The sequence below is a fragment of the Trachypithecus francoisi genome, unplaced genomic scaffold, assembly GCF_009764315.1.
Source record: "Trachypithecus francoisi isolate TF-2019V2 unplaced genomic scaffold, Tfra_2.0 Lachesis_group3, whole genome shotgun sequence".
Lineage (NCBI taxonomy): Eukaryota > Metazoa > Chordata > Mammalia > Primates > Cercopithecidae > Trachypithecus > Trachypithecus francoisi.
Window position 1 is genome coordinate 40,592,597 of NW_022681468.1, and position 27,807 is coordinate 40,620,403.

A 27,807-nucleotide genomic window follows, 5' to 3' on the forward strand; every position below is an offset into this window, starting at 1 on the left:
CTGCTGGCGGGCGTTAGGCGCGCGTTCCCAGAGCCAGGTGTACGCGCTTTTTCGCTGTGTTTGCCCTAGCCGATGGGCATCGGATTGGCAGGGCACGCGACCAATGAGCAGCGCGGACTGAGGCGTGGCACGGGGAGGAGGCGTGGAAGGGAAGCCGGGTGAGGAAAGCCCCCGGGAGGGTTCGCTCAATTCCTGAGACTTTAAATGCAGTTCAGTGCTAGGGTGCCGACTCGCTGAGCACGCAGGGGCGGAGGAACTCATTCTGAGTTGGTTGCACCGAAGAAATACGGCTCGAGCAGCTTGTTTTCCCCGCGCCGTCCAAGGGGAGGGAATAGGGAGTTGGCGTGGCTGGGGTGGGGGGTGAGGGCGGATCCCTTGGACGGGGATAAAAGACAAAGTTTGAACCAGCGGTCGGCCTCCTGGGATTTTACGGTGCGTGCTTCGCTGAGTCTCAGTGGTTGTGAGCACTCGATTAAAACTGCCTGGCTGGGGCCGGGCGCGGTGGCTCACGGCTGTAATCCTAGCCTTTGGGAGGCCTAGGCGGGCGGATCACAAGGTTAAGAGATCGAGACCATCCTGGCTAACATGGTGAAACCCGTCTCTACTGAAAATACAAAAATTAGCTGGGCGTGGTGGCACGTGCCTGTAGTCTCAGCTACTCGGGAGGCTGAGGCAGGAGAATCGCTGGAACCCGGGAGGCGGAGGTTGCAATGAGCCGAGATCGCGCCACTACACTCCAGCCTGGGTGACTGAGCAAGACTCCGTCTCAAAAACAACAACAACAAAACAAACAAAAAAAAGCCCCACTGCCTGGCGGGCGGAGAGAACCTGAGCCCAGGGCGAGGCCGACCGTTTTCCCGCGCCGCCTGAGGGCGGCTGGAGGGACGGCAGACGGGTGTGGCGGCGACTCGTCCTCCGAGGAGCCTGCATTTAAACCCTTCCTGCCTCACTCTTCCTTTTTCCTGTTTGTCCTGCCGCTTTGAACTCTGGTTTCGCCTTCCTGTTCGTTCCATTGCTTATTTTAGGTCGCAAGTGCTTTATCCACTGCTTTGAGTTCTTGACTGGAAAACCTGTAATATAATCAGTCAAAACCCACACGTTGAAACACCATAAAGTCAGTCAGTCGCGGTCACCCTGGCACACAGGCAGTTGTGATCGTGACCTAGTTATGTTTCTGACTCCGCTCAATGCAATGGAATGATTTTCTTTGGCTGTGCTGAGGTTACTATTGAAGCCATAAACCCTCCGAGAAGATAGATGAAAAGGAGCGCGATTCACTTCCTCCTGTTTAACACGAATGTGAGGACAGGTCTGGAAAATACCCTGGTACCAGGTGATAATCTGTAGAAGCAGGCTCCCATATAAATGGGCTCCTGCACGGGCCCGGAGGCTCATGCCTGTAGTTTCAGCACTTTAAAAGGCCGCGGCAGGTGGATCACTTGATGTCAGGAGTTCCGAGGCCAGCCTGGCCAACATGGCGAAACCCCGTCTCTACTAAAAATACAAAAATTAGCTGGGCGTGGTGGCACGCGCCCTGTAGTCCCAGCTACTTGGGAGGCGGTGAGTCGAGATCGCGCCACTGCACACCAGCCTGGGCGACAGAACGAGACTTCGTCTCAAAAAAATAAAATAAAATAAATGGTCTCCAGGAGGATGCAAAGACAGCGATCACTTTACATAATATTTATGGGGAGGCTGGGGATGTTCCTCCATCAAGCCTGAACGGGTACCTACTACATGGCAGTAAAAAGCCAAATGACATGGCCTGGTCTTCAGAGGTAGAGAGTCTAATAAAGCGGTAAACATAATTTAGGAGAAGCGCTGAAAGCAAAGCGCCATGGGAACACAGGGAGCACAACCAGGCTGAGGGAAAAGTGCGTTGCTGAGGGCGACCTGGAAGAGGTGACATGCCTGAGCCGGGAGCTGAAGTTCGCCAGCAAAGAATAGGAAAGTCATTCTTTACATAGATTGTGTATGGGCAAAGATGAGAGCAGTGTTTGCTGGGGAACTAGGATTTCTGTACAGAAAATTAGTGTCACTAGAAGGGAGGGATACAGGCAAGCAATAGGCTCTTCGGGTGGATAGAATACATCTCAGAGCTTTTTGGGCCATGGCCTTTTTCCTGAGGCTTTGGGCTGGGAGCACCATCCTTTAAAGCAGGCTAGTGATGTGCAGCCATGTAAAAGCTGTATGAAATGGCGCTCAAGAAAAGCTTTTGTCAACCCAGAAGTTATCTGTGACCAAAAAGTAACGTTGACAGAATTCTATAAAGTCAGTCAATGAACATTTAAGATTATTTTATGTAGTGGTGTATATCATTTCCAGTTTTTAAGAACATAATTTGCTATTAATCGGTTAGTGTCATCAGTTAGTACTAGTTTTACCCATAATTCCTATCCTCTTTTCCATGAATTTGAAAAAATTTCAAAAAAGGAGACCTTTTAAAGAAAATACTAGGAAGGCCGGGCACGGTGGCTCATGCCTGTAATCCCAGCACTTTGGGAGGCCAAGGTGGGTGGATCACGAGGTCAGGAGTTCAAGACCAACCTGGCCAACATGGTGAAACCCTGTCTCTACTAAAAATACAAAAATTAGCCAGGCATGGTGGCGGGCACCTGTAATCCCAGCTACTTGGGAGGCTGAGGCAGAGAATTGCTTGAACCCGGGAGGTGGAGGTTCCAGTGAGCTGAGATCACACCACTGCACTCCAGCCTGGGCAACAGAGCAAGACTGTCTCAAAAAAAAAGAAAAAAAATATTGGGAAAACAAGGATAAAACCCAGACTTTTCTAATTGAAATTGTCATGAATTGTGAGTACAGATCTCTTGATTTTATTCTTGGAAATTCTTGTCTTTTGTGTAGTTTCGGGATGGGGGGGGTATTTGTTTGTTTGTTTGTTTTTTGAGACAGAGTCTTGTTCTGTCTCCCAGGCTGGAGTGCAGTGGCTCCACTGCAACCTCTGCCTCCTGGGTCCAAGAGATTCTCATGCCTCACCCTCCCAGATAGCTGGGTTACTTATGTGCACCAGCACGCCCGTCTAATTTTTGTATTTTCGGTAGAGACAGGGTTTCACTATGTTTGCCAGGCTAGTCTTGAACCCCTGACTTTAAATTGTCTGCCCATCTTGGCCTCCCAACATGCTGGCATTACAGGCCTGAGTTTTTCTTTTCTCTTTTCTTTTCTTTTCTTTTATAGAAAAGAGGGAATTAGTGGGCTGGAAGCAATGCATATTCTTTGTAGAACTGATGATATATGACTTAGAGATACAGTCTCAGCTACAACTGAAACAAAGAATGTGAGAAACACAGATTCTTTAGATCTCTTGCATTCAGTCAGCCCTCACACACTTACCTCAAGCAAACCAAGATTGCAAAAGAGCAAGCAGGCCAGGGTTCTCACATAGAAACACTAAAATTAGAGCTTCAGAGGAATAGTTTCTTTTGCACAGTAACTGTGCTACCTCTGTGCCCAATTACAAACACATCTTGCAATCTGACTGCCACATTCATCTTTAACACAGCTTTCTGAAACCACAGTAGCAATTATACCCGCATTTTCATTAGCAGTGTAGATTTTTTTCTGCTCTAATTTATGTTTCATATGTTCCATAGTTTAAGTGGCATCCTAAGCTTTTCCCAAAAAATACACTGTATTTGTATTTTGGGTTTTTTGTTTTTTTTTAAATTCGTTTGTTTGTTTTAAGAGACAGGGACTTGCTCTGTCACCCAGGCTGGAATGCAGTGGCAGGCTCACAGCTTGCACAAGCGATCCTCCCACCTCAGCCTCTGGAGTAGTTAGGACTACAGGCATGTACCACCATGCCCCGCTAATTTTTGTATTTTTGTAGAGATGGGGTTTTGCCATGTTGGTCAGGCTGATCTCGAACTCCTGAGCTCAAACTGTCCACCAGCCTCAGCCTCCCAAAGTGCTGGGATTACAGTAGTGAGCCACCGCACTTGGCCAATATTTTTTCTTTACATTAAATATGATCATGCCTTTTATTTAGCATTACTCATCATGGGATTTATTCTAAGGAATTAATAGAAAATGCAGGTAGTATTATTTATGTTAATGATAATAGAAAGGAAATGGTTTAAATATCCAAAATTAAGAGATTACCTAAATTATAGTGCATGCATATGATGAATTCTTACGCAGCCGTAAACATGGTTTACAAGATTTTTAAAGACATGGGAAAATTTTCTTGGTATAATTAAGTGAACAAAATATATGAAACTTGTATCTTCTTATATGCTTCTTATATGTAGGATAATCTTTTTTTTTTTTTTTTTTGAGACGGAGTCTCGCTCTGTCGCCCAGGCTGGAGTGCAGTGGCCAGATCTCAGCTCACTGCAAGCTCCGCCTCCCGGGTTCCCGCCATTCTCCTGCCTCAGCCTCCCGAGTAGCTGGGACTACAGGTGCCCGCCACCTCGCCCGGCTAGTTTTTTTTGTATTTTTTAGTAGAGACGGGGTTTCACCGTGTTAGCCAGGATGGTCTCGATCTCCTGACCTCGTGATCCGCCCGTCTCGGCCTCCCAAAGTGCTGGGATTACAGGCTTGAGCCACCGCGCCCGGCCATATGTAGGATAATCTTATATAGATTTAAAATGCATCAAAATTGGTTATCTAGAAGGTAGAATTATCAGTAATTTTTCTAAGTTTCCTTACTGTACTTTTACAATTGATTTTGAGAACTTCACTATTAACAGCTATATTAGTCCATTTTCACACTGCTGATAAAGACACCCAAGACTGGGTAATTTATAAAGGAAAAAGAGGTTTAGTGGACTCACAGTTCCATGTGGCTGGGGAGGCCTCACAATCATGGCAGAAGGCAAAAGTCACATCTTACATGGCAGCAGGCAAGAGAGAATGAGAACCAAGCAAAAGGGTTTCCCCTTATAAAACCATCAGATCTTGCTCCTGGACACGCCCAAGGGCTGTGGTACCGTCCTGCTTTCCAGTCCTTGCAAGGGCTGAAAGGCGTACCAGTATTTCAGCAAGGCCTGGGAACCCCACACAGCCACACCAAACCCTACGTCTGCTCCAAGGGGTGAAAGTTCGAGTGGAGGGGCCGACAGGCCAGCCGAGGCTACAAAAACTCACCTTGGATCCTACTCTCTTATTAAAAAGATTTTAGATGCTGAAAAAAAGAAAAAATCAGATCTTACTCACTACCACCAGTTACATGGCAGCAGGCAAGAGAGAATGAGAACCAAGCGAAAGGGGTTTCCCCTTATAAAAACCATCAGCTCTTACTACCACAAGAATAATATGGGAGAAACCTCCCCCATGATTCAATTATCTTTCACCAGGTCCCTCCCACAACACATGGGAATTATGGGAGCTACAATTCAAGGTGAGATTTGGGTGGGGACACAGCCAAACCATATCAACAGTTGAAACAAAGTTTATTAGTCTTACATAGAAATTATTACTGATTTTCAACAAGTGAACTCTCTCTTTGGCAGATTATAAATACTAGGGTGTTTTAAAGTATTTTTTAAATCCAAAGACTAAGGCTCCACAAGATTAAATGGTGGGAAAAACAAGAGCTTTAACATATGTCAAATCCTCTGTAATTAATTCCTAGCACCCAGAAGAGTGCCTGGAAAGCAGTAGTAACTCACTAGCTTAGTATTTATTAAAAGTGACCTGAGACACATTATTTAACAAAAATACTGAAAATAATAACTTCATTTTTTTCTTTATAGTAGGAAGATACTCTGCCTACCTCTTATATTTCTGTACTAAATGACACTGCAGAGACCAAAAGTTGAAACAAAGTCATATCTGAAAATATTTGTACTAGAGATACAAAGGTGAATAAGATATGGCCTAAAACTATGTGCCTGGGTATTAGACCTGCCCTAAGGAGACTGAGCAATAATAAATTTTTGCAGAATTACTAGGGAAAAAAATGCCAAACTCTTGAATTTTCCTAAAATCCTCTCAATCTCTACCCAGGCACAACCTTCACAAGGGTTGTAGTAGATTTTCTTGAGGAGATAATGTTGGCCTGAAGAAAAGATGGAATAACAGCCTCTCATTTGAGGGCCCTTGAGCAAACTGAAGTTCAACTAATGATTATCTTTAAGATCTCTATAAATACTGCCATTTTATAATTCTTACAAAGTGCTGTGTCCTAAAATATTTCTTCACCTATCACTACAGGAAAAATCTTGCCATTTGTTTCTTTAAGTCTTAAAAAATTCAGTCTTGGAGTTACAGTTAAGCTGTAGATACACAGTAGGCTGGGGTAAGACATTTCCATGCCTGGTATGGAAGGGTAAGAGACCTGAACCTGGAAGGCTTTTTCCAGAAGAGAAGTTAATCTATGACAATAGCAGACAAATTGTACCTACTTCAGCTTTTAGTGCTAACCGTATAGACCCTTGTGGAAGAGACTGAAATAATCTGGAAGAAGTGAGGCTGTCCTATACTTGGAGAATCAGATTCAATATGCAATTATTGTTAATACTTATTTAATTCTTAAACTGAAAAAAAAAATGAATTATACTGGCAAATAAGTTATTTCTCTGAACAGTAAATTGTGTTTGTTATTTGAAAAATGAATTAAGCCTCCGAAAGAGCTGAACACTTTATCAATGGATATTTATAAATAATTATTTCTTTGTGTATTAAGAAGGAAACCCAGGCCAGATGCAGTGGCTCATACCTGTAATCCCAGCACTTGGGAGACCAAGGCAGGAGGATGACTTGAACCCAGGAGTTCAAGACCAACCTGGGCAACACAGGGAGACCCCTTCTCTACAAAAAATTTTAAAAATTAGCAGGCATCATGGTGGGAATCTATAGTCCTAGCTACTAGGATGGCTAAGGTGGGAGGATCCCTTGAACCCAGGAGTCTGAGGTTACAGCGAGCTATAATCTTGCCACTACTTTCCAGGCTGAGTAACAGATCATTCTTCTATATTGAAAGAAATCAGGATCTGGCAATAAGAATTTTAGTTAATTCTCTTTGTGCACATCTTAAGCTACCTGAGAACATCATACTTAGCTATATCAGATACTTATTATTGTGGTATTAGAGGATGGAAGGAGTTAATAATTTTCAAAACTAGTAATTTTTTTAAATGGCCAGATTGAAAAAAATACAGTATAAATAAAAGTAATATACAGACAATTTAACTTTGGAATATAGAGGAAGAAATTTTATTAGGTAAAAACAATGGATTAAAAAAGTAACAAAAGTACTTTAACCCAATAATTCCATTTTATACTGTATACTAAAATACAGAAAATAATCACATTGTAGAATGCATTTATACCATTTATAATTATTATAATTCATTACATTTATAGTTAGTACAGTCAAAATTTAAGCCATTTTTATTTAGTAAATCTAATTCCACCAGTCAATCAAAAATTATTTGTTGATTTATTACTACTTTGATCTGGCACCTTTAATTATTGGTAATATTCTTTTATTTTTCTTTTTCCTACTTATGTTTAGAAGTCTGCAGTTCTGTATACCTCCTCATGTTCCCAAAAGAGATTAACTCTAGGGTTTTTTAGACTCTCTAACACTTCCCTAGGCTTATTTGTTTTATTTCTCTTAAAGCAGTTGAATTCACATGTATTTGAACACTATAGTGGGTTTTTCTCTTCTTTCTACCCACTATCACATTGCAATTAACGCTTAGATTTTCACTTGGTATAATTATTAGAATGAATATTCAAGTTATCCTACTTTATAGTGAGGGTTTTTTAAATTATGTAACTTCTGTACATACTATTAAGAATACTGCAAATCTCTGTGCTTCTTGTTAAAACATTGGAATAAATAGTCATAAAAATAAGCATTTCTCAAAATATATAACATCTTGATATTGCAGAAGAAACAAAATAATCATAAGGAATTGGTGGGGGGAGTGGGGAGGGATAGCATTAGGAGATGTACCTAATGTAAATGACGAGTTAATGGGTGCAGCACACCAACATGGCACATGTCTACATACATAACAAACCTGCACGTTGTGCACATGTACCCTAGAACTTAAAGTATAATAATAAATAAATAAATTTTTAAAAAGTAAGTGTTCAGCAGAAGAAAGTAAAAAGAAAATAATCATAAGGAATTGGGTATGTAAACAGAAAGAAGTAAAACTACAAGTATATTCAGAATAAGGAAATAAAATGCATATGGTTAAGTAATGTGTATATGTGCATATATATGTATAAAACAAAGCATTTATAGCCAGGCTAAAATCTCACCAAATATTTAACTTCTCCATTAAAGATTTTTAAAAACCTGTTAACCATCGTTTCATTGAATACTTAAATTTTATCTTGAAATTTGAAAGCCGAGAAGCATAGTTTATACATAAATATTGAGAATAAGTATTTTAACAGAAACTAATTCTGCCTTATTAGGTTATATTGCCAAGTTCAGAAAAAAATAATGTGTCTGATTTGTGGAAATCTACTACTATTGAAGTAATACCACTTCTGTTCTCCTTCAAGTTAACAGATTTAAAAAAGGAGTTTCATTAATATAAATGATCAAGATTGTGATTGGCATTTACAGTGGAAAAGGAAGAAGGGCAAGTGTTTTACTATAGTGAGTAATAACCAAATTATCCTGTTAAAATATTGGTCTTAAATTTTTTTTCTCTGTACCCATTACTTCTTACACTCTAAACTACAGATTTTTGGTGTAACTTTTTAAGTTGCCTAAGTACATTTCGTAATATTTAAGCTACAATTCTAGTGATTTTAAGTTTAGAATTATTTATATCTATATAAATAGATTTGTGATTATGTCTCTTTATATTTGCAGTAGCCTAACAACCCCTTTTATTTTAGAAAGACCCTCGAAGATAATTAGCATATAAAGTTTTATTTTAGTATAGCTGTAACCACTGATGTTGTATGAATTTTCTAGTTACTTTTCTTTAGCAGATTTACACAAATATTAGAGAGTCACCATGAATCAATTTTGTTACAACAAAGTGATTCCAAAGTGATCTTTACTGAGTTTTCTTGGATCTTTGCAACTGGAACTTTTTGGGCTGATGAAGTTTGTCAGGAAGACAGAAAAGATGGTGCCACTTCAGATCTGATATTCCTGGGTCTGCACTTAAAGATTATCTGTTGAAGATTGATTCTTCCCCATGTCCTCTCCAAATTCAGATCTTTCACTTCTCCACAGGTTTAGAAGGCCCTATTTCACCACTGCCACACAGAAAAAGACAAAACTCAAGAAAAATAATATTACAAGTTGACTGCTCTACAAGATACAACATAATTCTTAGATCAGAATTTCTTGGCTTTGGCACTAGGCCAACACACTGTTAACAGAACAGAACATGGAAACACAAGCATAGCCCCTAGAATTTAAATTAATTACTTCTTGAATGTAACTTGTACCGTTCAAATATAAGATGTTCTTATTAATCTATCAGTAGGACATATAAATATATAACATAAAAAAAGATAGGGGTCAGACAAGTAGAGGAAAGTAGGGAGGAAGGAAGCAGTTAAGAAGTGTTTTCCTTCAAATAAAATAATTTTACAATGTACTTTAACAAATCTCTGATTGAAACATAAATCTAACAATTTTTTTTAAAGTTCATATTCTTTTTACTGTCTTCAGCCACTCTGCAAATGAAAATGAAGCATACACACACATACAAATACACACACAAAAGAAGAGGAGGGGTTTTTCTGCAAATTCCTAGGCTTATAAGCCTCCTAACCTGCCCTAGTGATTCTGAGTAAAATTGTATTTTTGGCAACAGTGCTTTGCCCTCATAATAAGATTCTTAATTTAAAAAAATTTTTTTAATAAAATAAATTCTCTCTTAAGATGTTTTGCTCACATCAGGGAACATAAGCTTTTGAAAAAAAAAGATGGTTCATAATCTGGATGCTTAGAATTAATGTTTCTATTATCTAAGAATGAGCGCTCCTGATTGTGTTTGATATGAGAAGTTGGTTTAAGGAGAATAAAAACACGTTAACTTTTTAAGTAAGTGGGGGCTTTGTAAGCTGTATAACTGTTCCTTCCTCAAATAGGAGAAAACAAACTGCAAATTTTCTCACATAAAATTATTAATATCCCTGACTCTGATATGAAATAATCTTTTAAATTTCAGTCATCCTTTGGCCCTAGACATTCCTGTGTTTTCACTTAATACAATAATGATTAGTACATTGATACGTTCAGTTCAGAGCCAAGTATTTAATTGTAATCTTCATACTATCTTTTTTGGTCAGCAATTGAGATGGATAATGAGAAATTATAATGGCTTTCTGTCCCTTAGTGCTCTGTGGTGGATTTTGATGGAAAGAATGACCAATTTTGACACTACTAATTGACTTCAGTGATTTGGTTCTCCTGAATAAGGAAACAATTTAAGTAGGATTTGAACTTCTTAATGCTAAATTCAACCAATTGTGTGCATATAAATGTAAGTGGTATTGTTTGATCAAAATTAACATTAATTTTTTGTTTGTTTGTTTGAGATGGAGTCTGTCTCCCACGCTGGAGTACAGTGGCACGATATCAGCTCAGTGCAACCTCCATCTCCCAAGTTCAAGCGGTTCTCCTGCCTCAGCCTCTGGAGTAGGTGAGACTACAGGCATGCACCACCACTCCTGGCTAATTATTTGTGTTTTTAGTAGAGGAGTTTCATCAGGTTAGCCAGGCTGGTCTCGAACTCCTGACCTCAGGTGATTCACCTGCCTCGCCCTCTCAAAGTGCTGGGATTACAGGTGTGAGCCACCTGAGCCACTGCTTCCGGCCAGAATTGGCATTAACTTACAAGCTGCTATTGTTGTTTAGTTTATATTTAACGCTTAAATGATTATATAGACATTGTCCACGGAATCTTCACCATGCCATTCTTCTGTTCTCACTTGAAAAGTGACATTTGGTAGATGGTAGCCAGATCATTAAAGCAGTAGGTTTAACATAGTAGTATAGAAATCAGGTAATAGATGCATAAAGTTAAAATAATATTAAATTGAGGGAGATTGTTTCACTTAAACCATTAAATAACCTTTTTAAAAATTTGCTGCTAGGTTAGGGTGGTTATGCAGCTATGTGTCATTTCCTGAAATTATCTTTCATTTGTTTTATGAGTAAAACTGTCTCTGTAAGTTTACCCTAGAAATCCATAGGTATTTTGGGAAATTGAATTCTAAGTGGCTAGATTAACTAACTTTTGTTTTTAGGCAAACTTAGATTGCTCTATAAATCTTAATCAAATCAATCACATATGGTAACTGGGGGAGGGGGTTATTCTGTTTAGTAGCCAAAGATATGATGAATTTATTTGTTTTTATTTTTTGAGACAGGGTCTCACTCTGTTGCCCAGGCTGGAGTGCAGTGACACAACCACGGCTCACTGTGGCCTCGACCTCCCAGGCTCAAGCAATTCTCTCACCATAGACTCCCAAGTAACTGGGACTACAGGCATGCACCACCATGCCCAGCTAATTTTTAAATTTTTGTAGAGATGGGTTTCGCTGTGTTGCCAGGGTTGGTCTCAAACTCCTGGGCTTAAGCAATCCTCCCAACTCAGCCTCTCAAAGTGCTGGGATTATGGGTGTGAGCCACCGTGCCTGGCTAAAATGATGAATTTCTTATCCACATCATCTGTTAAGGCAAAAAGAGGAAACTGGTTATTCTGTTATCCTGCTTTTTCTTGGGAATATTTATTTTCAAATGATTTCAGTCCTTCAACTCAACAGTCTCATAACCAATAAAAGGAAATGGAGATTGGTGGGAGATTAAAACATAAAGTACAGGAATAGGGAAAATAAGGGAGGAAAAAGTCACAGACATAGAAATGTGGAAGTTGAATTCAAATTAATTTTTAATTGAGCACCTACTATGGGCCCCTCAAGATGGCTGACAGTACCACTAACTGTTTTAAATGAAGGAAAATCAAAAAATAACAGCATTTAATATTTATTTCTAAAACATCATTCTTAATCAACCATTTAAATAAAGTTTTGTTTTCCACTCACATGTTTTCACATTATTCAGCATGTTACTTGGGTACCCACTATTACTAGCCACCTTACCAGGCACAGCAGATGACAGATGAACAAGGAGCACAGTCTCAAAGGAGCTTTATCACATGTGTTCCTAGGCTGAAAGGCCCTTCTTTATACTTCTTGGTAGGTGGAGTACAGGAATGTAGAAGTCAGAAACCTAGGTTCAAACTCCAGTTCTAATATATATAGTTTCTGTGTGATTTAGCAAAAATAATCTATCTGAACCTCAGTCCCCCATCTGGAAAATTAGTATGATACTTACCTCACAAGGCTGTAGGGATTAATTAAAATTATGTATGTAGAGCACTTCACGGAGTATAGAGAGTGCTAAATAAATGGATGCTGAGGTTATTGAGAGCCCTAGGATGGATGGATCATGGGTTCCCAAATATGGGATGCAATTTCAAGTTCTTAACACCAAATATAACCCTACTTGCTTTAGTTTCCTGGCATTCATGCTATCATCCCCAGTTTAGTGCACCTCAGGTTATCAAGGATGTGGGAGGGATTCTACAAGCATATGTTCCCCCAGAGCTTTTTGGTACCCTGCAATCCTAGAAGTTGTTGATGCTAGGATGTCTAGAGAGCACAGGCCATTTGTCACTGAGAAGCATTTTTTTTTTTTTTTTTTTGAGACAGAGTCTCGCTGTGTCGCCCAGGCTGGAGTGCAGTGGTGCGATCTCGGCTCACCGCAAGCTCCGCTTCCTGGGTTCAAGCGATTCTCCTGCCTCAGCCTCCCGAGTAGCTGGGACTACAGGTGCCCGCCATCACGCCAGGCTAATTTTTGTATTTTTAGTAGAGACGGGGTTTCATCATGTTGGCCAGGCTGGTCTCGATCTCCTGACCTCAAGTGATCCGCTCGCCTCTGCCTCCCAAAGTGCTGGGATTACGGGCGTGAGCCACCGTGCCCGGCCGAGAAGCATATGTTACAAAGGAGATGGGAGTAGTAAGGAAAGTTGAGGAACTGATCAAAATAGATGAATGTCAAAAAAAAAAAAAGGTTTTAACTTTTAATTCATGATAAAAACCCAGTTAAAATTAAGTATACCAGATTTCTTTATTTTCAACCATGTGTGCACATACACTCAGATTTTTTTCTTTTGGTAGTGATTTGGCTTTTTGTTAACAATGACACAAGTTTTATGTTTAATTTAAATACTACAACGGTTAAACTGGTTTTGGGGGAGATTTTCCAGAAATGTATTAAATACGAAGTTCCTTAACTACTGACTTAGAGGGAATAAGTATTGTTTAACCAGGGAAAAAGTTGTCAACAACCACCAGCTTCTCTTCCTACTTTTTTAGAATATAAAAGATAATATCTAAATTATTTTTTCCTCTCTCATCACTTACAAAAATCTCAATTATTTAGGCATATCCTTGGCATGTTCATAAAATTGTTCCATTAGGCATTCCATAATTATAATAATATTATTTTTAATCCCTACTCATTTCACCTATAATTTTCAAATGTTTGATTTTTATTCAATTTTTATATCCTGTTCATATATTTTTTAGCGATAGTAAAATGATTTTTCATGTGTATTAATTTTTTTCTTTTTTTTTGAGATGGAGTCTTGCTCTGTTGCCCAGGCTGGAGTGCAGTGGCATGATCTCATCTCACTGCAACCTCCACTTCCCAAGTTTAAGAGTTTCTCCTACCTTGGCCTCCCAAGTAGCTGGGATTACAGGTGCACGCCACCATGCCCGGCCAATTTTTTTTTTTTTTTTTGAGACGGAGTCTCGCTCTGTCACTCAGGCTGGAGTGCAGTGGTGTGATCTTGGCTCACTGCAACCTCCACCTCCTGGGTTCAAGCAATTCTCCTGCCTCAGCCTCCTAAGTAGCTGGGATTACAGGCATGCACCAGCATGCCCAGCTAATTTTTTTGTATTTTTAGTAGACATGGGGTTTCACCATGTTCGCCAGGCTGGTCTCGAACTCCTGACCTCGTGATCCACCCACCTCAGCCTCCCAAAGCGCTGGGATTACAGGCTTGAGCCACTGTGCCTTGCTTAATTTTTATATTTTTAGTAGAGATGGGGTTTCGCCATGTTGACCAGACTGGTCTCGAACTCTTGACCTCAGGTGATCCACCCACCTTGGCCTCCCAAAATGCTGGTGTCCAGCCTCTACTTTTCCTTTTAATTAGTGTCTTGACTGCTCTAGCAAACTTTTTTTTTTTAAAATAATTAGCCCCTCTGGAATTCTTTCTTCTAATTGAATTTTTGTCCATATTCAAACTGTTAGTTACACATTAAACATTTGCCATATACCATTTAACCCATGTGTGTCATTTCTAATTTTTTTCAGAGATGGAGTCTCACTCTGTCACAGGCTGGAGTGTAATGGCATGATCATAGCTCACTGCTGCCTTGAACTCCTGGGCTCTACTGATCCTCTCACCTCAGCCTCCTGAGTAGCTGGGGACTACAGGTGCATGCCACCATGCCCTGCTAATTAAACACTTTTTTTTTTTTAGAGATAGGGTCTTGTTATGTTGCCCAGGCTAGTCTGGAACTCCTGAACTCAAGTGATCCTCCTGCCTCAGCCTCCTAAGTAGCTGGAACTACAGATGCAAACCACCACACCTGGCCTCTCTGAATATTTTTACCTTAAAAACATGAGGGAGATGAAGACACATTTCTGAGTCCTAATCCACTGCTGCCTTGGTTGTGCTTTATTAATTTCTGAGATTCTTAGTCCTGTTGACTAAGTAATCATAGAACATGCAAGTTCTATTGTACTATAATTGATGGCAAACTTGCGAACCATTCCTCTGGGTTTTCTTGCTGTGTAGAATAAAAGGGCCAAAGCAAAAGAGTCTCAGTGTTCATGAGACAGAAAGAGAATTTGATTCCACTATCTATCTCTGTAGCTTCTCCTTTCATTTTTAGATTTGGAACCTAAATACCTAAGTTACAAAGGCAGAAGATCTGGCAGCTTCTACAAACTTGTTTCATTATCTTCACACCCAGGGAGGGCAAGAAGCAACAGCAAGGAATGACAGCTCTGCAGCTCTGCCCCAGGAGAGGAAGGAGATATGAAGGAACTGGGTTGGAGAACTGGGCTGGAGAAAAGTGCTGGATATTTTTCATTCTCCCTAATTTTAAAAAGCAAGTAGTCTTTAAGTTAACTTTTTGCCTTGATAAGGATGACTGTACATTCTACTTTAGAGAAGCCTGTGCTTCCCTGTAGCTAGTTCCAAAACAAAAAAGTATGTTCTGTGAAACATGAAACTCAGAAAAAAAACATTAAGGTGGCCAGGCGCGGTGGCTCACACCTATAATCCCAGCACTTTGGGAGGCTGAAGTGGGTGGATCACAAGGTCAGGAGTTCAAGACCAACCTGGCCAAGACAGTGAAACCCCGTCTCTACTAAAAATACAAAAATTAGCCGGGCGTGGTGGCGTGCGCCTGTAATCCCAGCTACTCAGGAGGCTGAGGCGCAGAACTGCTTGATTCTGGGAGGTGAAGGTTGCAGTGAGCCAAGAAGTATGAGCAACTGAGTGAGACTCCGTCTCAAAAAATAAATAAATAAATAAAAAATAAATTGAGGTATGGCTTTCTAAAACTATAAACATCTCAGTCATGTAAAATTAGTAAAGTTTATATATTTGCTTGCTAATTGTTAGCTGTTAGTACATGTCAAAACACTAAATTAAGCCCCCTTCCTAATGGAATAGATTATCCTTTCTTCAAAGACTGGTAGTATTTAGAAAAAGCCCTATTCTTTAATGATGGGAAAAGCCACTGCAAGAAAAATGTTGATGAGTCACAAAAAAAGTGATCTCAAAGAAAATTATGTCCATTATGATACTATACACTGTAGTTTGGAAACTTGGTTTATCTGATCTCTTTATACTACTCTCTGATGGTCTCTGGGTTAGAGAACTTTTATCTGGTTCCTATCAGTAATATACATACCACATTTCATTTTAAGTTGGATTTCAAATTTAATTACTTGATAAACTATTGTATCTAAGTAAGAGTAAGATGAATCACTTTTCCTGCTTTTGCTGTTAAAGTTTTAATTTTTGTGTGTATTCTACCCCTGTCCCCTGCCTATTTCCCATTATTTGAATTCTGCACTTGGTTCCTGTGCTGTTCCTATCCTTACTTAACACTTCAACATATCCCCACAAATCTCTGAGCTCACATTGTGCTCTAATGCTTTCAACTAAATCTGTACTCGCCAGTATGTCTCTCAGTTCTTTTGGCAACTTGTTCTTTTATGTAAATTGTATACAAAATATGATTTGCATACTTTAAATATGATGTGAACAAAAAGAGCAATGCTGTCAAATTAGTGTTCAGAATCACAAATTTATATATATATATATATTTTTTTTTTTTTTTTTTTGAGGCGGAGTCTCGCTCTGTCGCCCGGACTGGAGTGCAGTGGCCGGATCTCAGCTCACTGCAAGCTCCGCCTCCCGGGTTTACGCCATTCTCCTGCCTCAGCCTCCCGAGTAGCTGGGACTACAGGCGCCCGCCACCTCACCCGGCTAGTTTTTGTATTTTTAGTAGAGACGGGGTTTCACCGTGTTAGCCAGGATGGTCTCGATCTCCTGACCTCGTGATCCGCCCGTCTCGGCCTCCCAAAGTGCTGGGATTACAGGCTTGAGCCACCGCGCCCGGCACAAATTTATATTTTTAAAATTAGGAGTTAATTAAAATCCCTTTCATTATGAAAAGGGTACTACATTGTAAGTAACTCACATTAAAAGGCATTCTATTCAATAGATGTGTTTATTGTGGGTCAGTTTTGCCAATGTTTTAATTCACATGTAATTATGTAGACCCTGTGTCAGCAACAACTAACAATACTACTACTTTAACTGAAAAAACGATAAACTGTTTCCATTGATATACTCTGTGATTATTTTATAATCCTCGTTTTATAGTCTTTTACAGAAAAAAATGATAATGGCGATAAACTGCAATTTGCCACATTTCCTCCAAATCTTAAGACAGTATAAAACACAAGACATTTTTTTGTGCACTCTACTTTTATAGAACAACCAGGTTTATAATTGATCTCTTTATTTTATTAGATTTATCAATATACATGGAAGCTTTCTCAAATCTCAAAGTTCCAAAAGTACGTAATTGTAAAAAATCATTTTTTCCTTTAGATGTCATATTCTTAGAGAGCTATTAAAGTCTATTTATAAACAAAAATAATTGATAAACTAACACACTTTAGAAATCAGAATATTTTAAATTAAAATATTTTTAATGAATACAAGATATGTCTTTTTAATTAACTATCATAGTTAAATTTAATATCACAAAACAAAATGACTTATCCTCACTAATTTTTCAAGTGAGGTAAAGCCATTGGAATTTACACTTAATATAAGTTTTAAATGTGATAATTAAATGATAATATTTTATCAATTATAGGAAATATTCATTTATAAAAATTTCCTCAGGTCCATCAATCTTTTTAGGCCAAGTTTGAGCCCATGTCAACCTTAAAGGTTAGATTCAGTGCACCTAACTTGCCTAATAAGCTTGTCAATTTAAGAATGTGAATCTCATTAATAAGGGGGAATAAAGAGTAGTTAACTCACTAGAAGTGAATGGGATAGTTTCAAATAATTACTTAAAGAATTTTAAAAATTTAAACAGAAATGGTCAATGATTCTGGGTTTAAAATTTCACATGATAACCTTAAAAAAAAGAAAAAAAAACCCACATAGAAATAGTGAAGTCATCACCTTATTGATGAAAAACTAAAGTTTAATAGTCATTGAATGGGTAACAACCACTTGTAGTCTACATTTAAAAAGTAATTTTAATCATAGCTAAGAAAAACTAAAAACAAATAATTCTATTAAGAAACAACAAAAATGATAAACATTTAATACCTAAATGTAGATACTTAAAATCCTAACAAAAATATTAAAGTTAAAAGGGCCTTGAAATTTGTTTCTAACAAATCATCTTATATAATCAATTCCTAAATAGCTCATATCCTTTGCTTTGGTGTTTTACCTGCTATCACCTAAACATTAGTACAGTAGAAAATCACTTAGGTTCTTTTCAAATGCTTGGCATTATAATGTGATCTCATATCTTTCCTCAAATTAAATTTTGCTCCACATATTCCACATGTATACAGATGAACATCCATGTGCTGCTCCAACTGTTCATTATTTGGGAATATCTGAAAGCAGACCTGGCATATAGTCTCACCAGCAGATAAATGAGAAATCATATGCCGTACATGGTCATGTTTTCTGAAGTTTCCTTGATCACAAATGGAACAGACATACCTGGCCATGCCTTTGTGCATATCATTGTGCAGTCGCAACTGACGCTCTCTTAAAAACTGCTTTCCACATGTTTGACAAACAAACTGTTTTTCCTTAGTATGAACAGTATAGTGTTCTCTTAAGTGACACCGCTGATAAAATCCTTTTCCACACAGATTACAAAAATGCTTTCGTCTATGATCTCTTTCATTTTCTTCCATGATGGCACTCTTAAACATATCTTGATCTAAGCAGCTAGACATATGTTCAACCACTAGATTTTCAGTTTCAAAACGCTGGCCACAATTAGGACATCGAAAAGGGCAGGCAGAATGTTTAAATAACTGCTTTTTTTGGATACTGTTTATCTGGTAATGACTGTCCCTAAAATCATCTAGCATTTCAACAAACATATCTCTTATTTCAGACTGCTCATCAGGATTCTCTTCCAAGTCCATTTTCTCCTCAGTATTTCCTAACCCATTCATGGTCAGATCTTGGGGCTCACCGCATCGCTGAGCATGTTCCTGAAGCTGCCTACCCTTTACAAGTATTTGTCCACATTTACCACATGCACAGATATTTTCAATGTGTTTGGCTAAGTAATGAGATGACAGGTCTTCCTCGGTTATTGTAAGTCCACACAGCTCACAGGATGCGTTTTCAGTATCCTCTTGTACTGGACTGCTGTTGTTAGGGGGCCTCATATTCTCTAAACCACCTCTTTCATCAGCACTTACTGACATTCGAGGTTTTAGAGTTTTCCTACCACTTTTTTTTATGCTGACATCTTCTTCAACATAGTATCTATAAAATGGCTCTTCAGGTTCATCTTCTAATTCATCATTGTCAGTGGATTCATTACAGTCTTTATCAGTAACTTTAATAATGTTAAAGTCTTTCAGTTCATCTGTAGGAATATCTTCTGGCTCCATCTTAATAATAATCCTTTTCCTCTCAGCAGCTCTGCTTTTCTCTTCGCCAGCTATTTCAGACTCCACTGCACTACTTTTTCTGCTTCCAGTGGTTGAAGTTGAATCATCAGCAGCCTGGCTTGTGTCTCCTCTGTATTTGTCCGTCTGTACAGAAAATGTTTTAGAAGAATCTTTTTCACTAAATTCAGCTTTGATGTTACTGTCTTTTCCATCTCTAATATCTACTATTCTATGGTAAGATCTCGTGTTTTGGTATAAATGTCTGTTAGTACAGGTCAGCACATGCTCATCTAACAATTTTTCACAGCTAAAACCAAATCCACAGCTATCACAGGTAAAACTCCGCCCAAAGCGTCTTGACACACGTTCTTTTGGAGTAGATAATTTGGACACGGAACTTTTTTTACATACATCAAATAGTGGCTCTGGAAAATTACCTAATTGTAAAGACTCTTCATCAGGCTCTCTATTATGTGGTGTATTTACTGTTGAACTTGGCTCTGCACACCACCTGTTGGCTTCATTGCCATTTCGAGCCACAGTATCTTCATACATTCTTACCCCAAATATCATTTTGCTGTTCTGTTTGCTGGAAGCAGAAGAGGAACATTTTGAACTAGAACAATCTGCATCTTGGATGTCTTCTAAACAATCAGGAACGTTGTACAGCTGTAGGTAGTTCATTGCCACTTTAAACTGCTCAAAACTGGAGGGAGCTGTCATAATTTTTCCTAAATACATAAATTGCAAAATGAGATCAAAACATTCTGCACTAATTTTCATGTTGCTGAGATTCAGTTGTGCAGTACTATGCTGATGGTTCATGAAAAACATTCTAAAATAGGAGCTACAGGCAGCTAGAACTGCCTTGTGTGCTTGAAAGTAAATGTCATCAATTGCAATACAACAGTCACAGAGAAAACCCCATTCTCTTTGGTTGTTTAGCTGTTGAAGTACGTAGCTGCTGTGGCTGGGCTTTGCCATCTTCTATTAATTAGACACCTATGTAAAACAAAAATATTAAAGTCAGACAAGATATAGAAAAGCACTGGAAAAAAGTAATTGTTATCATGATTTGTGACTTGCATGACTTTGCTATTACAATCAAGAAATTAAGAGCTTTCCATTCTAATATAGTAAAACTCAACAATATATACTTGAATCATTATTTAAATCTGAAGATGAAGACATCCAGCCATTTATTCAGGTTTTTCAAATTGAACAAAGGCATCAAAAGCAAAAGACAGTTTTAGTTTCATTACAACTCTTGGGGGGAACATGTACACTAAATTTGAACAGAAAGAAAGACATTTATTTAAAAATACTTGAAGGAGGCCAAGTTTGTGGCTCATGCCTGTAATCCCAACACTTTGGGAGGCTGAGGCAGGAGGACTGCTTGAGCTCAGGAGTTTGAGACCAGCCTGGGCAATAGTGTGAGACCTCATCTCTACAAAAAAGTTTAAAAAATTAACCAGGTGTGGTGGCATCACCTGTAGTCCCAGTTACTTGGGAGGCTAAAGTGGAAGGATCACTTAAGCCCGACAGGTAGAGGCTGGGCTGTAGTGAGCTGTGTCGCGCCACTGCACTCCAGTCTGGATGACAGAGCAAGACTCTGTCTCAAAAAAAAAAAAGAAAAGAAAAAAAGAAACTCTTTAAGGATATGAGTAATTAAAGTAAATAAAACAGCAACTTAAACTGAAAGTTAACAATTAGATTGTAAAGTATTAAAAACTTACTAGATGATTAATACTAAGGAACTATTGCTCATTTTTTAAGTGTGAGAAAGGTATTTTGATTGTGTTAAAAAGAATCCTTATCTTTCGGATATACATACTTTAGTATTTACAGATGAAATTATATATCTGAGATATGCTTAAAAATAAATGGGGTGGGTGTGGGCAGCAATAGATGATACAAGATTGGCCACGTGTTGCTAAAATAATCTATTTTAAAAACCCTATTAAGCCTGGGCAACATAGCAAGACCTCGCCTTAAAAAAAAAAAAAAAAATTTGCCCGGCATGATGATGCGCCTGTAGTCCCAACTACTGGGGAGACTGATGCAGGAGGATGTCTTGAGCCCAGGATTTTGAGGTTGCTGTGAGCCATGATTGCGCACCACTGTACTCCAGCTTGGGTGACAGAGCGAGACTCTGTCCCAAAAATAAAAATTTTAAAAACCTTATTAGGGCCAGGCACGGTGGCTCACACCTGTAATCCCAGCACTTTGGGAGGCCGAGGCAGGTGGATCACGAGGTCAGGAGATCGAGACCATCCTGGCTAACACAGTGAAACCCCGTCTCTACTAAAAATAGAAAAAAAATCAGCCAGGCGTGGTGGCGGGCACCTGTATTCCCAGCCACCGGGAGGCTGAGGTGGGAGAATGGTGTAAACCCAGGAGGTGGAGCTTGCAGTGAGCCAAGATCATGCCACTGCACTCCATCCTGGGCGACAGAGCGAGACTCCATCTCAAAAACAAAACAGAAAAACCTTATTAGATTATATAGAAATGGCACCAAACAAATAAGTTGGATTAGTGCCTTTGTCTTTTCTTGAATTATCAGAGAAGCAATAGGTCTACAGAGTTAGAATGTGTCTCATGTTGCTCAACATGCTTTTCATGGTATAAGGAAGCATGGGTTTATTTGAGAAGGTATTTTATTTATCCTGAGAGTGTAAAGTTTTCTTCCTTTTTTTTTTTTAAGCAGGGTCTCGCCCTGTTACCTAGGCTGGAGTGCAGTGGCATGATCATAGCTAACTGCAGCCTCAATCTCCCATGCTCAAGCAATCCTCCCGCATCCAGAGTAGCTGGGACTACAGGTGCATGCCGCCACATCCAGGTTTTTTTTTTTTTTTTTGAGACAGAGTCTCACTCTGTTGCCCAGGCTGGAGTGCAGTGGCCGGATCTCAGCTCACTGCAAGCTCTGCCTCCCGGGTTTATGCCATTCTCCTGCCTCAGCCTCCCGAGTAGCTGGGACTACAGGCACCCGCCACCTCGTCCGGCTAGTTGTTTGTATTTTTTAGTAGAGACGGAGTTTCACCATGTTAGCCAGGATGGTCTCGATCTCCTGACCTCGTGATCCGCCCATCTCGGCCTCCCAAAGGTCTGGGATTACAGGCTTGAGCCACCGCGCCCGGCCTTTTTTAAATTTTTTTAGTAAAGACAAGGTCTTGCTATGTTGTCCAGGCTGGTCTTGAACTCCTGAGTTCAAGCGATCCTCCTGCCTCGGGCTTCCAAAGTGCTGGGATTGTGGGTGTGAGCCACTGCACCTGGCCTCTTCTATTTTTTTGTTTTTTTTTAATTGTTAAAAGAAAAAAGTAAGGCTGGGCACGGTGGTTCATGCCTGTAATCCCAGCACTTTGGGAGGCTGAGGTGGGCAGATCACCTGAGGTCAGGAGTTCGAGACCAGCCAGGTCAACATGGTGAAAACGTGTCTCTACTAAAAATTTAAAAAAGTTAGCCAGGCGTGATAGTGGGTGCCTGTAATCCCAGCTACTTGGGAGGATGAGGTGGGAGAATCGCTTGAACCCAGGAGGCGGAGGTTGCAGGGAGCAGAGATTACGCCACTGCACTCCAGCCTGGGCAACAAGAACCAGACTCCATCTCCAAAAAAAAAAAAAAAAAAAAAAGCAAAAAAATCAAACATAGAAGCGTATAGAATAAAAACATACCTCAGGTCACATACCTCTTTTCAGAGGTAACCCTTTCAAACACTCTGGATTATATACCTTCAGATCTGTTGAGATGCACATGTACATAGTTAGCATATACAGTACCTATGAGATGCCAGGCACATAGTTTTGTTTTTGTTGTGTTTTTTAACCTAAATGGTATCATACTATATATACCTGTCTGCAACTAGTTTTCTTCACTTAACATTAGACTTAATATTAGTGGGCATTTAAATATTTTTAGTATAGGGAGCTGACTTTGGATAAGGAAGAAAGGAGAGGAAATATTAAAAGCACTCAAAATCCTATCAAACTATAAAGTTAAAATAAGATCAAATTTTAGCCTCAATTTTTAATCCATATACATAAAGCTTCAGAATCTATCTTCTACTTAAAAATAAGTTCCTATGCAATTTGACTGAACTTAAAAAGAACACGTAACAAGCTGTTCAGAGAAATGTTCACTCTTCAAGCTCTGTAGTAGTAATTTAAGGGTATCTAAGTTTACGTACTTCTACTTACTTTTTATCCATTCCTCACAGATCATATATGGGTCACACACCCCTTTTACTACCTATATGCTCATCCTGCCACCTCTAAGACATAAAGTTCCATAGCCAGAAATATGGGACTGGTGAAATGAAGATGGCTTATGATGAAACCTGCTACCTTCTTAAAATTGCAACCACTGCACCTTTTCTGGAAGCCAGATCAAGTTTCAAGTAGGTATTTCAAACCTCTGTAACTCAGGTATCTGTAAAAAGCTGTGAGGAATCATGTTCAGCATGTATCTAGATACAAAAAGCAATGTATGCACAAATATACTCATTAATGCATTACTTCTAATTTGAATGCCTAGTAAGAAAAGGAGTTGTTAAGGTAAATAAATCTATGCCCCAGAATTCACTGTCACATGGCAGTGAATTAAAAATTATATTTCTGAATGGAAACTACAGAAGTGGGAAAAATGTTCAAGATGGAGAGCCAAATAAACAAACACAGGATACAAAATTATGTTAGAATTATATAAAACAAATCCACGCCACAACCTTATTCAAAAGGTGGGGGGAAAAAGATGAAAAAAATACACAAAAATGTTGATCCAAGCCCGTTTTAAGTAGGATGAAATTTCTATGTCTATAGTCATTTTTGTAGGATTCAGAGAGACATTTAATAATCAACCATAGAGTAAGAGCCAGAGGGATAGGTATTATTTCCAAAAAACCAAAACTTTCTATTAATAAGAGTAGTTCAAGAATGAAACAAACTTGTTTGGAGAATGAGTACCCATATTAAAGCAGGAACAGGATGCTACTGAGGACAGTAGAGTAGTGAAAAGAGCATGGGCCTGGGATCAGACAGACCTAGCTTCTTATCTAGCTTTCCCACTTTTGGGAACTTGCTTATCCTCATTGACTCTAAGTTTCCTGAACTGTGAAGGTAGGAATAACAATACCTCAAATACAATGTCATATATGAGGATTCACAGAGGCAATGTGTAAAATGTATGGTGCTTGGCATGTAATAATGAAAGTAACAGTGGATGTTGTAATGATGGCGATGCTTATTTAAGCATCAGGATAAGTTTGACTTGATAACCTTAAAATTTCCTTCCAAATAAGAGTCTATTAGAAAGCCAGTAGTTAATCTATAAAAACTTTCAAGTATTAAATAGTTCAGGCTTGAAATAATGATATAAAGAGCGCAGAAGTTCCAAGGACCCTTTCTTATCTAGATGAACAGCAGTTTTATCATCAGCAACCAAAATTAATACAACTACATAGAAGATCAATATGTAGGCATATCTATAGCTATAGTCACAATTCAATTGAGTAAAAATACATATTCTTTTATTAACATAAAGCACTAAAACAAATAAGAGCACTTATAGCATTTTAATGCACATTTATTCATTCAACAAACATTTATTGAGTACCTTTGGTATACCAGGCACTGTATAAAGTATTGATCATCAGCAGTAGCACAAATATTCTGTAATATCAAGGAAACTTCATTTGAGGAAGTTTTACTTTTCCTAAATCAGTGATTCCATTCAACATGTATTCTGTAAAGTGCCCACTCTACAGAAGAAGGCATCATGCTGTAGTAGAAAGAACAAGTGCTCTGGGTCAGACACATCACAGTGTGAATCCCATTGCCTCCATGTTTATACTCCTATGTTCCCCCTATAGAGCTGGAAGCTGAACAAATGAAAGCTGAACAAATGCTGTGTCTAATTTTTAATTCTAACACAAGTTTTTAGGCTGACCTAGAATTGTAGTTTAAGTAACATTATTATGCAAATGTCCAAGTTCTGAGTAAAACTGATTTTAGGCAGAGTAACTTATAATAGCAATCATTCACACATTAGCACCAGCAACTGTGTCCTTGTTACACCTCATTCAGAAAAGTTTTCTTCTTTTTTCTTAAATTTTAATTATTATTATTATTTTTTTGAGACAGGGTCTTACTCTGTTACCCAGGTTGGCATGCCATCACAGCTCACTGGGCTCAAGCAATCCTCCCACCTCGCACCTTCTGAATAGCTAGCACTACAGGCATATGCCCCCAGGACTGGCTAATTTTTGTGTATTTTTTGTAGAGATGAGGTCTTGCTATGTTGCCCAGGCTGGTCTCGAATTCCTGGGCTCAAGCAATCCTCCCACCTCAGTCTCCCAAAGTGCTGGGATTACAGGTATAAGCCACTGTGCCCAGCCCAGAAAGGCTTTAAAAAGGATTAATACACCAAAAAGAGGCAGAGGCATATGGGGCAGGGGAGGAGGGATCTAAATTCCTGTGAGACTTTTAGCTTATCTCTTGAAGATAATTTTTTCATTAAAAATTTTTGAGGCCAGGCACAGTGGCTCACACCTGTAATCCCAGCACTTCGGGAGGTCAAGGCGGGTGGATCACGAGGTCAGGAAATCGAGACCATCCTGGCTAACACGGTGAAACTCCGTCTCTACTAAAGGCACGAAAAATTAGTCAGGCGTGGTGGCAGGTGCCTGTAGTCCCAGCTACTCGGGAGGCTGAGGGAGGAGAATAGCGGGAACCCAGGAGGCAGAGCTTGTCAATCTAGTCTTATTTGATAAATGTGTTCCCTAAGTTATACTGTGTAAGCTATTTCAGTAAATTTCTCACTGACATAGTAAGATTTCAGAAATATTTTTCCTCATTGCTAGATCTGTTAAATTGGAAATAACAGTTTTGCTAAAGTTTCTTTTACTCCAGCCTTGGTAAATGATAATTTAAGGATCTATAAACAAGCATATTCAATGAATAAAGAAGTAACTTAAAGGAATTTTAAAGTGTTTCTGTGAGGCAAATAATCACCCTTTAAATTGTGTCATAGACTTGCAGCACCAATGAGGCATTTGAAGAAGATTTGCTTAGTCTCAGTGAAAGTCTAGAGAGCCTAGCATCACAGTCCCAATTCAGCACCCCAATCTCTGACTGACTTACAATTACCTCTGGATCTCAAGGAAGATTTATGTATGTTTCCTTTTACCTATTTCTATGTCTTATAGGTCGAATGTATGTATGCATATGGATTTGAGGATTACAGAGTATTTTAAAAGTCGAAAATGTAATGAAAGGATTCTTACATTTTAACATCAGAATATCAGAATGTATTGAATACTCATAATGTTCCTAACACTGGATAAAGCATTGAAATGGAGGGTGGAGAAGGATGGTGTACAATAGAGATAACTGTATATGAGGAATTAAATTTGAAACCAAGAAACAATTTGAGGAGTTTAATAAACTATATTGAGGCCGGGTGCGGTGGCTCATACCTGTAATCCCAGCACTTTGGGAGGCTGAGGTGGGTGGATCACCTGAGGTCAGGAGTTCAAGACCAGCCTGGCCAACATGATGAAACCCCGTCTTTACAAAAATACAAAAATCAGCTGGGCATGATAGCGGATGCCTGGAACCCCAGCTACTCGGGGGGTGCTGAGGCAGGAGAATCACTTGAACCTGGGAGGCAGAGGTTGCAGTGAGCTGAGATTGAGCCACTGCACTCCAGCCTGGGCAACAGAGCAAGACTCCATCTCAAAAATAAAAATAAAAATAACTATACTGAATAAAGTTCAGCAAGGGTTTAGAAGAAAAGCATTAATTATACCAAAATAGTAGGCTTTAGGAAGGATGCAGGATTTGAGTAAAGCCTTGATGAATGAGTAGGATAAACTGAAAGCAAGGGTGAGGCATTTCAAGTATTTATATAGATGTGTATGTAAATAGTTGAGGAGGGTACACAGCAGCTTGGCTGGATATGTAATGGGAGGGAAGGTATATTTGCTTTACTGGACTGGTAGATGAAGGTTATCAAAGTAGAGTAAATGACAACTGTAATATAATAATAATGTGAATAGCTAACATTTATTATTTCTTACTATATGCCAGGCTCTATCCCAGGCAGATGTATAGGGAGATGTATATATCTCTCACACATACATTACATATATACACATATGGATATATGCAATATATGTGTGTGCATATCTCACACACATATATTGCATATATACACGTATGGATATATATACATGTATGTGTGTATATGTGCATATATGTGTATGTATGCATATATAGGTATCATTTTGTGTATGTATGCATATGTAAGATTCATTTTAGCATTTAATCCTCATAACAAACCCCACAAAGTAGATGCTGCTATAAGACACATTTTCAAGATTAAATAACAGAGGCATACAGTGTTATATAACCTTTGTAATATCACAAAGAGAGGACTTCGTGGGATTAGAACACAGGCAATGACTCTAGAGCCCAAGATCATGACCTTAAAGATTTTGCCATCTATAAAAATAACGTCACATTGGCAAAATTCTTTCCTAGAATACCATCTTGCAGGGTATAGAGTCCAATCTCTATTACATTCTCTTG

At 38.9% G+C, this 27,807-nt stretch overlaps 1 protein-coding gene and 1 long non-coding RNA gene across 5 annotated transcripts in view; one reads left to right on the top strand and one right to left on the bottom strand.

Annotated features, from left to right (window-relative positions):
• The first annotated feature begins 70 nt into the window (after positions 1 to 70).
• On the top strand, positions 71 to 26,476 carry LOC117069482. The gene is made up of 3 exons (XR_004431562.1): positions 71 to 158; positions 23,439 to 23,618; positions 26,249 to 26,476. It is a non-coding gene; the product is annotated as an uncharacterized LOC117069482 (long non-coding RNA).
• Positions 8,848 to 27,807, bottom strand: part of ZBTB1 (zinc finger and BTB domain containing 1) — a 30,718-nt gene continuing 11,758 nt past the window's right edge. For 2 of the 4 annotated variants that reach the window (XM_033187758.1, XM_033187757.1), the window contains exon 2: positions 16,766 to 20,227. In XM_033187758.1, coding sequence (XP_033043649.1) covers positions 18,068 to 20,209 — 2,142 coding nt within the window. In that variant the 5' untranslated portion in view covers positions 20,210 to 20,227 and the 3' untranslated portion in view covers positions 16,766 to 18,067. Of the gene's footprint in view, positions 9,199 to 16,765; positions 20,228 to 27,807 lie in introns of those variants that run through there. The other 2 variants (XM_033187759.1, XM_033187755.1) reach the window with 2 other exon arrangements.